Raw genomic sequence first — 13,183 nt, 5'->3', positions numbered from 1 at the left:
AGCAAGATTTAGCCAAGAATTCCAATTTAACTTTTATGAAAAATATCCAACTGGCTGATATAAATAGCTGCACTTTGCAAAACAATGCTAAAAATGCATTGTAATAAAAGATAGTAGTTGCATTTTTTGGTGCACAATATTTGTCAACATTTTAGCAATTCCATATTTTCAGTAAAAAAAAAATTCAATAAAAAAAATTTTTAGTGCACAAAAATATAATTACCAATATTTATTTGGTACAAATTTGTCAACGAAAAATTATGGTACGCAAAATTATCAACAGGCAATGCTTTTATAGCTCATCAGTTAAGAGTTAAAGTGAAGTTGCAGCTGCTGACCTTTAATAAATCGGACACTTACCTGTCCCAGGGTGCGGCAATGCGGGGGAACGAAGCCCCGCTCCTCTCCACGTTTCCGGCATTGTCACTGTGGGCGCCCAGCTGTGGCTTTACACCCAGGCACGCACTGTGTGCAGGCAATCATCTGGGACCTGTGACGTGTCCCGGATGATTGCTGAGAGGAAGGGGGGAGAGGTGAACTTCCTTTTGGAGCTGCAGAGCCCCGGAAGGAAGTGGGAGCCGAAACCCTCTAAAAAAAAGGATTTCCGCCAACCCCCCCCACCTAAAAAAAATTACATGTCAAATGTAGCATGTCAGGGGGTCACCTTCCCTTAAAGCAGAAGTTACATTTTTGGGTGGATCTCCGGTTTAACTCTAAATGAGGAATCTAAAAAAAAATTCAGTATGGCATGCACAACATATGGACACCCCACCCACGTTTGCATTCATACATGTGTGCAGGGTACTTTTAAATATATTTTTGTTATTTTTATTATATTAAAAATTTTAGACACATTTGTTTTTTTTTTCACTTAACTTTATTGATATATTAAGGGAACTTAAAGGGGGTTGTAAAGGAAAAAAAATGTTTCCCTAAATAGCTTCCTTTACCTTAGTGCAGTCCTCCTTACCTCATCCTTCGATTTTGCTTTTAAATGTCCTTATTTCTTCTGAAAAATGCTCACTTCCTGTTCTTCTGTCTGTAACTCAACACTGTAATGCAAGGCCTTCTCCCTGCTGTGGAGAAAGCCTCTTGAGGGGGGTGGGGGCGAGCAGGCAAGTCAGGACGCTCTCTACTTTGCAGATAGAGAAAGGAGCTGTGTGTTAGTGGGCGTCCTGACACTCCTGCTCGCCCCCTCCACCCTCAAGAGGCTTTCTCAACACCAGGAAGAAAGTCTCGCATTACGGTGTTGAGTTACAGAAAAAACAGGAAGTGAGCATTTCTCAGAAGAAATAAGGACATTTAAAAGCAAAATGGAAGGATGAGGTAAGTGAAGGAGGACTGCACTAAGGTAAAGGAAGCTATTTAGGGAAAAATAGGATTTTTACAACAGCTTACCTGTAAAATCCTTTTCTTGGAGTACATCACGGGACACAGAGCCGCATAGCCATTACATGTGGGTTATAGAGTCTACCTTCAGGTGATGGACACTGGTGTAATCAATTAAACAGGAAGTTCCCTCCCTATATAACCCCTCCCCTACTGGGAGTACCTCAGTTTTTGTAGCAAAGCAATAAGTGTCCCAATATCCCCAAACAAGAGGGGTGGGAGCTCTGTGTCCCGTGATGTACTCCAAGAAAAGGATTTTACAGGTAAGCTGTTATAAAAATCCTATTTTCTTTATCGTACATCACGGGAAACAGAGCCGCATAGCCATTACATGTGGGATGTCCCAAAGCAATGCTTACTGAGGGGAGGGAGACACCAACAAACCCAGACCGCCATCAGACGTGAGGACCTATAATGCTGCCTGCAGCATACTGCACCAAAAAGCTGCATCCTCTTGCCGTCTTATGTTCACCTGATAGGAATTAGTGAACATAAGCACAGATGACCAAGTTGCGGCCTTGAAAATCTGCGTCAAAGGTTTGAAAATGCATTGTGCATAAAGCGCTTACCATCCTGGTAGGGAGCACCCCCACAAAAAAACAGGGGGAATCCTACACTAAACCACAAGCCTAAATAATAACCCGATGAATCAACCTTAAAAACAGTTGATTTTAGACGCTGCCTGCCCTTTCCTGGGGCCTCCTGGTAGCGCAACATCAGTTTTCCGTATCCGAGCAGCCGCTTCAGATAGGCCTAGACCCTTCTTACTCCAATGAGAGAGAGTGTAACCATTTTAATAGCTGACCTGAACACTGCCTGCCCATCTAGGGTCTTCTGGCAGCCCAATAAAAACGTCAGCTTTCTATATCTGAAACCTTCAGATAGGTATTTAACCACTTGACCACCAGGCCTATTCTGGCACTTCTCTCCTTCATGTGAAAATCACAATTTTTTTGCTAGAAAATTAATCAGAACCTCCAAACATTATATATTTTTTTTTAGCAGACATCCTAGGGAATAAAATGGCAGTCATTGCAATACTTTTTGTCACACCGTATTTGCGCAGCGGTCTTACAAGCGCACTTTTTTTGGATAAAAATCACTTTTTTGAATTAAAAAATAAGACAACAATACATTTTGCCCAATTTTTTTATATATTGTGAAAGATAATGTTACGCCGAGTAAAATGATACCCAACATGTCACGCTTGTGGCATGGCGTCAAACTTTTACCCTTAAAAATCTCGATAGGCGACGTTTAAAAAATTCTACAGGTTGCATTTTTTGAGTTGCAGAGTAGGTCTAGGGCTAGAATTATTGCTCTCACTCTAACGATCGCGGCGATACCTCACTTGTGTGGTTTGAATACCGTTTTCATATGCGGGCGCTACTCGCGTATGCGTTTGCTTCTGCGCGCGAGCTCGTCGGGATGGGGGGCTTTAAAAAAAAAAAATTTTGTTTTCTTATTTATTTTTATTTAGTTTTATAATTTTTTACACTGAAATAAAAAAAAAATTGATCACTTTTATTCCTATTACAAGGAATGTAAACATCCCTTGTAATAGAAAAAAGCATGACAGGTCCTCTTAAATATGAGATCTGGGGTCAAAAAGACCTCAGATCTCATATTTAGACTTAAATGCAAAAAAAAAAAAAAAAGTCATTTTTTCAAATGACAAAAAAAAAAATGTTTCTTTAAGAGGCTGGGCGGGACTGACGTTTTGACGTCACTTCCGCCCAGCAGAGCTATGAGGACGGGTGAAGGAGATTTCTCCTTCAGTCCCGTCCCCGCTCAGCTGCCGGACACATCCGATCCCCTCCGCCGCTACCGACGGCTCCAGTAAGCGGCGGAGGGCGCGGGAGAGCTGCGGGAGGGGGGGGGGCCCTCTCCCGCCACCGATAACGGCGAATCCGCCACGGAGACCGCCGTTATCGTGTACACCACCGCCCCCTGAAAAGATGAATATCTCGGTTGTGGCAGCAGCTGCTGCCGTTATCGAGATATTCAACTTTAAAAACAGGACGTCTTTTTGACATGGGGCGGTGGTCAAGTGGTTAACTGCTCTCATCTCAACTGAGAAAAAAGCAATAACTTTTACTTCCGCGAAACAAGGTTTTGAAAAAAAGGGAAGGTAAGAATATCTAGATTCAAATGAATACTACATCCTTCTAGTAAATAAGGTTGGGTGAGGATGAATATCACTCTACTTGTAAGAATAATTGAGTATGGCTCTATACCAAGAAAGTTGCCAATACTGAAACTCTCTTGGAGGCTACCACAACCAAGAACACCAATTCCCTTGTCAAAGGATGAAGGGAAATATGGTGCATCGGCCCAAGGAGCTGACCCTGTAAGCCGAAAAAAATAGAGCCAACCCTCCGAGCACAAGGGCGACCCAACAGGTGGACTTATGCACGTCACCCCTTGTATAACAGCCCGGACCAAAGAGTGTGAAGCAAGCGACCTTTGGAAGCATGGCCGAGATCGGATCCTTGATATAACTTAAGGCTAGCTCCGTCTCCTTTCCAAATGTAGGAAGTCAGGAATTTTACCTTTGACAAACTTCCACGGATGCCATCATCTGGTTTCACACCAGGAACATGAGCCTTCCAGACCGTAGGATATCTGGTCCTGGAGGCCAGCTCTCTTGTATGAATCAAGGGAATTGCCGCTGATTCTGAAAGCCCCGATCCTCGAGAATGTGGGCTATAATAGCCAGACCATTAATTCACCTGTTGCAAGGCAGGATGTAATACCCCCTGCAAAGTAGGCCTGGACAAGATGTAAGGGACCGTGGGTCCTCTACTACCACCCTTACTGTTCCTGCACCGAGAGGTCGTCAGGGTTATGCCGGAGTAATCAGGCCAGCTTCCGTTCTCCTCTAATGTTGCACAGAAGCCACAAAAATCGCGGCACTGGGGGGAGAGACACAACCAGTGACAACTGGTCCCCCCGGATTACTAACACATCTGCCCCACATGCGGGTGGATTTGTCCTTGCCCCCAAGCTGTTCAACTTCTTGTTAAGCCTGGTCGCCAATACCTCTTATGTACAGGGTACTATTTCTGTGGCATTTGGTCAGGAAAACAGTCGGGGTGTAGAGGTCATTCTCCCGGAGACACTTGTTGACGGCTCCATTTAAATTCCTGTAAATTCTGCATTTCATGAAATTACAAATGTCAATAGGCAAGGCACAAGCTCCTCCTTGGTAAATTAAGTAAATCACTAGTATGGCATAGTCTGATTGTACTCTGACAGAACCAACCTGCCACCTGAACGTTCAGGCCCCTAAGCCAGATGACAGATAAGGCTCCCTTGGAGCTTGACTACTTCCCCTGGGCCATGGTCTCTTCCTGACCTGGCAAACCCTTTTAGTTAAGAATCACCAAGAGGAATTTCAGCATATCTCTGGGACCGGTTCTTTGGATAATGCTAGGTCAAGATCCACTCTTTCTAGGCCGACAAAATACTGATTATAACAGTCCTGAATAAAAGTTAGTATAGGGAACTGTCTTGAATGAAGCCAGCATCTTCCCTAGTGTCTTAAGCAAAAGGCCAAAAGTAAGGAACTGTTCCTTGCCGTGACCACATAGACCAGTTTTCTTATAGCGATGGTCTTGTCTGAGGCCAAAAAAAATCTCCTTTTTGGACTGTGCCAAACATACCCAGCTTCTTGTCAAATGAAAGAATGTATCTTTAGACTGGAATCCCACCCAGGAGTTCCAGATACTTGACCATGCTGGACACCCTTAGGTCCAGCCATGCTACAGTCTGACCCATCAGCAGGAGTTTGCTTCAGTATGTCATTACTGCTATAGCCTGGGCCTACAGACCTGCTTGAGGCGGGCCCTAGCACCCTGACAACCCAGGCACAGAGGCTAACCCAAAAGGGCAAGACCACCAACTGGAGATAGTGCTGTTCCCCTGCGAAACGCAGACAACCTCTGCAGACCCAAGTAAATAAACACATATGCAACTGGCTCCCCATATGTGTATGTGGCAAGTGTTAAAGCCATATGCCTCAATAGAAGTGTGTGTACATGGCAGCATGAATTCATATAAATATGTTTTAAGCAAAACATGCATATAGCATGTGTGCTCTGGAACAAGCATCTTGCAAGCAAGCATGCGCTATAAACGTGTTATGCAACAATGTGCAACATGAACACATGCAGACACTTATTTCTATGCAAACACAAGGAATCCTGTATTGCTTAATTAGGCCGCCATGTGCAACTTTAAAGTAATCATGCATCCTTATGCGATTCAGCATCTTCCATGCGATCAACATCTTATGCATTTTAAGCACTACTGTGCGGACAAGAACCCTTGTATGACCAAGGACTCTTGTGTGACCAAGCACCCCTGTGCGATCCAGCATCCTTATGCACTCAAGCATCTTAATGCGACTTTAGGCATTTCTGTGAAACAAGCCTCTCTATGTGATCAAGTATCCTTGGGTAATCCAGGACTCTGTTGATCCGACAACCATGTGTGATCCAGCTTCTTTTTGCATTCAAGCATCTTTAAGCGATCATTAGGCATTCTTGTAGAAACAAGCCTCTCTGTGTGACCAAAATATCCTTGAGTAATCAAGGACTTGGGTGATCGGGTAATCATGTGTGATTCAGCATTTTTATGCCTTCAAGCCTCTTTATGCGATTCTAGGTATTTCTGTGTAAACAAGCCTCTTTGTGTGACCAAATATCCTTGGGGAATCAAGGACTTGGGTGATCAGGTAATCATGTGTGATTCCAGCATTTTTATGCATACAAGCATCTTTATGCAAACTTAGGCACTTCTGTGGAAACAAGCCTCTCTGTGTGACCAAATATCCTTGGGTAATCCAGGACGCGGATGATCAGGTAACCATGTGTGATCCAGCATCTTTTTTGCAACCCAGCAACTTTATGCAATTTTAGGCATTTCTGTGGAAAAAAACCTCTTCTGTGTGACCAAACATCCTTGGGTAATCAAGGATTTGGGTGATCAGGTAACCATGTGTGATCCAGCATTTTTATGCATACAAACGTCTTTATGCGATTTTAGACCTTTCTGTGGAAACAAGTCTCTCGGTGTGACCAAATATCCTTGGGTAATCCAGGAATTGAGTGATCAGGTAACTAGCATCTTTATGCACTCAAGCATTTCTATGCAACTCTAACAAACATGCAACACCATACAGACAGAAACATGTATCCTTATGCAATCCACAATAAAACATGCTCTGTTGCTTGTTTTTATCCCGCATGCATTCCAAACTCATATATCTTATGCAACATGCGGACTGGCAAAGAGGAAGTTATCCTCTGTAGATGTGTGTTTCCTCAATTAAGAGACGTTAGCAATGTGTACCAGCAACTGTGCATCCCTCAGATGTGCATTTGGTTAGCCTGACGCCGACACCAGGCTGAGGATCATATGGAGATCTTACTAGCCACTTATAGGAAAACCTCTCTTTACACTCTAAGGAGAAGATAGAGGCTTTGGCCGAGTAGGCAGAGGGAAGTTATATGCAGCATGAATCTCTGAAAAGACTGCAGGTGCAATCAGAACCTGTAGGGCTTTTGATAGCTTCTCCTCGTTAGGCTGCAGCTCCTGTCTCCTGTCCTCTGACAGTGAACCTTCATCCCCAGCTCTTCTAATCCCTTTGTTTAAGGATTAAAGCAGTAAAAGGGGGCACACCCTGTTTTTTTTCGCTTCTTGTGAGGATGCTGCGAACATAGCAGTTAACCTCTTGTAGAACAACAAATGCGATGCAAAAAACAAAACACATGCAGAGTGGCTGCAATGTTGGGGGAGGCTGCATTGCCTGACAGGTCTGATGGCTCAATCTGTGAGCTGTTTAAGTCTCTACAGGGGAGAATAAGGGGCCACCAGGTTCAGGTGGCGATTCCTTTTTATATTCCTACCCCTGACCTTATTCAATGGGGAGACAAAAGTCCTAAGCTAAAAGCAGAGGAACTTAACCCAGGTGCATCAACAGCTGAACTTAGTCTGGCAGAAACAATGCCTGCTAATCTGCACAGCTAGATGCGGAGTAGGCGTCTTAGATGAATCTGTATCCAACTCACACAAGGTGCTTACGTTTGTGACCCCCTAGCTTTACAGAGCTCTGATGTCTGGGCCTTTTTGAAGAGCCCTCTCTGCGACTGCACTGAGCAGATGAGCACGTGCGACATGGTAGAGCCTGAAGCCGAGGAAGTGGGACGCACAATAGACCAGCTAACACTTAAGCTTCCGTCTTTGGAAAGCATTGTAAGAGAAAACATCAGGCATGTCTCTTACTGCCCATAGTAGTGGAAAAACAGATACGACTTGCAGCTACTCATGAAAGACAATCCTTTGCATAGGATTAAGGGCATCTTTTTTTTTTTTTTATGTACCAGCCCCTTCAAGGGGAGATATATGGGTACTACAGCCATCCTGTCTGAACAGACATAGTGGCCCAGGCTACATGCCGGCTAGGGGAGGTATATGGGTGCCCTGAGCCATCCCGTCTCAGAAGACATCGTGGTTTACATTGCCCATGCATAGAAGCATAATATAGGCGACACCCATAGTCCCCTACAGAAGACCTACTGTCGAACCAAGTCCCATAGGTCCTTCTCTTACCTTTCCACGCTGCAGGGTATTGCCAAGCAAGAGGCCCAATCTTCCCCCTTCACCGTGGGTATAGTCCTAGACCTTCAGGGACCGGGGTCCATGGCAGGAACACCACACCCCTGGACCTATATAGCACCCTGGCAGCAGAAAAAACATTTGGTCCTTAGAAGGCACAAAGTTCTGGAACCCAGGATCCAGCCCTCTGCAGAGAGGCATTATAGGCTAAACCTCGTTCTTCGTACCGAGGCCCGGGTACCGTCCACTTTGGCTATGAAGCACCTTGGACGGATCCGAATTTATGGAGGCATTTTACATCCAGCATGGATCCCTCCAGTGGAGCTCCTAAGAGCACATGTTAACTCGCGACCAACACCTTAGACACTGATGAAAAAACTGAGGTACTCCCAGTAGGGGAGGGGTTATATAGGGAGAGAACTTCCTGTTTAATTGATTACACCAGTTTCCATCACCTCTCTATAGACTCTATAACCCACATGTAATGGCTATGCGGCTCTGTGTCCCGTGATGTACGATAAAGAAAAAATGTTTTCCTTTACAACCCCTTTAAGTGATATCATTGGCAGGTACACATTCGAGACATCAGGTATCTCTACAAGACCTTCAATGTCTTTCCTGTCCTCAGAGCACAGTGCTTCATTACATATAAATGGATGCTCTTCAATGTCCACCAGCTTGGCAGCAAAAAGTAATCAGGCAGCTCTACAGCAGCACAAAATAGTAAATAGCTTACAGCCTGTTAGGGACCTGGGGCATATGAGACATCTGAACTGCATTTATTTCCATCATGTCCTCCTGTCAAAAAAATCAAAGTTCTTACCCTTTATTATCAATAGGATGTGAGCCCATTATTAAAGGAGCAATTGGCAGCTTATACATGGCAGAAGTGGATTCAATCGTAACAGAAACATTCAGTCCAAGAGATCGGGGAAGTGCTAAACAGAATAAAATAATAAAATTACTAAATTAGGGATAAACACGAGGACATATAGCTGCCCCCATTTACACATACAGTACTGTGCAAAGACTTAAGACACCAAAAACTGCAGTAAATCAGGAGTACTATAAAAAAAAAACATAGAATAACTAGAAAACAATTAATGTAATAAAATCAATATCTGGTTGTTTTTAACCCTTTCACTGCCAGGCCCTGCACTCCACCTTTAAACTCAGAGCGGAGCGGTGCATCGACATCACCACCCACCTACCAGCAGGAACGGGTTTACCTGTGTATGTCTGGCCGGCACCGCAGGTTTAAGGCTGTATCTATACTGCTTAATTGTAAGTGTGTTTTTACTTCGTCTCCGATAAATTTTGTAACTTTTTTACACTATGGAAGCAATATGTTTTTTGGCATGGCACCTGAATCTGGGATATACTGAGCGAATTTTGAAGTGTGCTGACTTGGACTGCATATGCTTGGGTTTTGGCTGGACCAGATCGGGCTCTTTATTTCAAGTCTCTCCTGATCCTCTGTGGTGGGGGATCATGGATATTTGGTAAGCAGGCATTTCTTTCAGTTTGGTGGTGGTTCTCACAAGGCTTTCCTACAACAAGAGAACTTTAATTTATGGAAGAATCTATTAGAGATTTTTTTGCACGGGTCTTTTTAAATGTATTTCACCAATTCTAGAACTCAACCTAGTTGTGTGTTTCATGCCATTGCATTTTTTGATCGGATTAATCTTTGGAATTCATGTATTTATGTGGTATATGTGGAATTAATTTTTCACTTATTATTCAATCACAATAGTCATTTATTCACTGTGTTTTTACATTGACTCACATATATAATTTGGGGTTTCACATTTCATGCACTTCGTTGTGCCACTGTTATGCAGTTAGCGCAACCTATATATTGTTTCCATACTTTGTTCACGGTTTTGTTTTCAGCAGGTTTGCAGCTTATCTCTTAATCTTTATTTTGGGATTTTTGGAATATTTTCTTAGCGCAGTTTCTTCCCCAATTTTTTTAATTTAAACTCAGGAGACCAGACTATTACTGCATTTTTCCCCCCTCTAGCTTTTGGTGTCTGTTAAACACCCCCCCCCCACAAACCTGTAGAATAGACCTATAGATTAAAAAGATGGTGCTACTGTTTTTGTAGGTCCCGTGATAGTTGGGCGAATGTTTAATTCAAAACAATATTTTCAATAACAATATACTAAAATGATTATTAGAGCTTACAAAACACAAAATAACTTACAACATTCCTACTTTGGCCCCTTTCACACTGCCACGACTTAAGACGCACAATTTTACCACAATTTTGTTGCCACAATTTTGATGCGATTTTATGTAATGCCTGTGTAAACTTAGGTCTATGGACCTCAAATCGCATGAAAGTCAGACCAAAGTAGGACAGGGACTACTTTGAAGTGGGAACGATTTGAAGGCACACATATATAAACGGTTATAAATGGAAATCACTTGTCATGCGACATTGCAGTCGCACAAGTGTGAATGGGCTCTAAATCTAAAATTGTAAAGAGCAGGGTAAGGCAGCCTTTTAGAGACAGATCTACCTGAACAACATGGAACAGATCAAAGATCACCGGGGTATGGCGCCCCTATTTTTTTTTTTCGTAAGTTAAAGGGTCACTAAAGGAAAAAAAATGTTTGGCTAAATAGCTTGCTTTACCTTATAGCAGTCTTGATTTGAAGTCCTCATTGTCCGTTTTTGCTTTGTAGCTGCAATCCTTTGCTTAACTCCTCACTCCCTGGTTGTCTGGCTCCATAGTAAAAATCTCATGGGAGCTTCTTACTGTGGTCCAAGTCCTGCTCGTCCCCGTTCTCTGAACTACAGCACTGCGTGTGAACGTGTACTAGAGAATTGAAGGGGTGTGAGCATTGTGTGGCTAAGACCATAGTACCGCCTCCCTTTGAATAACTTTTGTTTCTTCTGGTCTGTCTGCAGGGTGTCTATGTCTGCTGCTGCTGTGTCTGGCTAGCTGGCTGGCTGTGTGGGTGGGTTGAATAATTGTAATATTCATCGTTGGGAGGTACAGTGGGTGGGCTATTCAAATTTTTGAACAGAGCGCGCGTCCTGTTTTTTTGTAACTGCGCATGCGCGATTCGCAAAGCATACTGGGAAATGTAGTTCCCGCAACGACGGCAACGTCGCTCTCACGAACGAGCGGCGAGGATCAGGAAGTAAAAGACTAAACCAGCTAGACGCAGGTAAGGGATGGGATTGAATTGAATGACTTTTCACAAATTTTTTAAAAAAATCAATAAACTATTATGAGTTTAGAGGATACCGCAGGTCATTTTAGCCAATAATTTTATTTTGTTTAGTGATCCTTTAACCACTTCTCATCCGGGCCAATTCTGGCACTTCGCTCCTACATGTAAAAAAAAAAAAAAAATTTCTAGAAGAAAAAAAAGAAAAAAAGAAAATTACTCAGAACCCCCAAACATTATATATGTTTTTTTTTTATCAGAGACCCCAGAGAATAAAATGGTGGTCGTAACTTTTTATGCCACACTGAATTTGCGTAGCGATTTTTCAAAACGTGTTGGGGGGGGAAAAAAGTTTCACGAATTGAAAAAAAAATGTCTCCATAGGCAACGCGTAATTATTTTTTTACAGGTTACCCGTTTAGAGTTACAGAGGAGGTATTGGGCTAGAATTGTTGCTCTTGCTCTAACGCATGCGACAATACCTTACATTTGCTTTCACTTCTGTGCGCGAGCACACAGCAGAATCACTGAACATTAGGGTATTTCCCTTCTATCAGGAGAGGACTAAGCAGAAAACATTGTAAAAGTGTTAATACAACTTTAAACTGTACAGTACCGCCCAGAGGGGCGGTCCCTCTAGGTACAACCCCACTTCCTGCACACAGCAGCCTCAGTTCGTCACAAAGCAGTACAAACATAGAAAAAAGGAGGGGTGGGTGCTGTGTCTGTCCATGAACTACAGAGAAAAGGATTTTACAGTGAGTACAAAAATCCTATTTTCTCTTGTGTCCATGGACGGACACAGCAGAATCACTGAACATTGGGGACGTCCCCAAGCAGTGTCAAAAAATGAGGGGTGGGAACAGCAACCAAAAAAGATATCACCCCAAACATAACCAGAGCTCCCCAACAGAAGAGATGCAACCTGAACGGACGCCTACAAAAGTCTTGAGGCCGAAACTAGAATCCAAAGATGCACTCACACCAACCTTGTAGAATTTGGTGAAAGTGTGAATGGACGACCATGTCGCCGCCTTACACATCTGGGAGACAGACGCTTGACATCGGAAAGCCCAGGAGGCACCTATCGCCCAGGTAGAATGCGCTGTGACAGGAAATGGAGGCACCCGTCCACGTATGGCATAGGCCTGAAGTACGACCTGTCTAATCCATCTAGAGAGGGGTAGAGAAAGGAAGCGCCACCTAAGTGCAGTATTGAAGAGGTTCTTTTAATGACACATTGTACAAAACACACTTACAAGAAGGTAAGGAAAGAAGGCTCATCTGTAACATCCTGTAGTCCTAGTCCCGGATCCACGGGCTGCTTAGAAGTGAAGATAGCAGAATGTGTGGAGTCTTCAGGCTTGTCCTATGGCCATCAGGATGAGGCCTGTTCCAGCCTATACGGGTCACGTGATTACTTCTGGGGAACACTTCCGGGAGGAGGGTCAGACAGGGAGAACAAAGGCTAATTGGGCGCCCAATCAGCCTTTGTTCTCCGCCATTGAACAGCCACATCACCTGCATTTTTAACCATTGAACTGCCGGTTACTATTATTTCTAATGGACTAATCACCATACCCCTACTTATACATGCACTTTGTATCTGCGCTGAGTTACCTCTCCTATTAATCCATCTAGAAATGTGGTGTTTCATGTGAACGCCATACCCTTCTTAGGACCAGTCACCGAGACAAACAGTGAGTCCGACTTCCGGAAACGAAGCCGTAGCGGACAGGTACACCCGCAGAGCTCGGACCACGTCCAAGGAATGCAAAGCAGCCTTTTTGGCATGCAAAGGTCGAGGGCACAAGGACAGAAGTACAATGTCCTCATTGAGATGAAAAGCCAAAACGACCTTTGGAAGAAACGAAGGCTGGGGGCGTAGCACCGCTTTATCTTTGAGGAGGATCAAATAAGGAGCCTTGCAAGACAATGTCGCCAGCTCAGAAACCCGTCTAACTGACCTAATGGCCACCAAAAAAG

The 13,183-nt window shown here is 43.7% G+C and overlaps 1 protein-coding gene across 1 annotated transcript in view; it reads right to left on the bottom strand.

The window, feature by feature from the left end:
- LOC120919481 (mediator of RNA polymerase II transcription subunit 1-like) overlaps positions 1-13,183 on the bottom strand; it is a 525,430-nt gene that overhangs the window by 331,389 nt on the left and 180,858 nt on the right. Inside the window, 1 exon segment of the mRNA XM_040331663.1 lies at positions 8,834-8,948. Coding sequence (XP_040187597.1) covers positions 8,834-8,948 — 115 coding nt within the window.

This window comes from Rana temporaria, chromosome 12, assembly GCF_905171775.1.
Source record: "Rana temporaria chromosome 12, aRanTem1.1, whole genome shotgun sequence".
NCBI lineage: Eukaryota > Metazoa > Chordata > Amphibia > Anura > Ranidae > Rana > Rana temporaria.
Note: the sequence above shows the minus strand (reverse complement) of the source record. Positions and strands in the feature narration are given on the sequence as shown.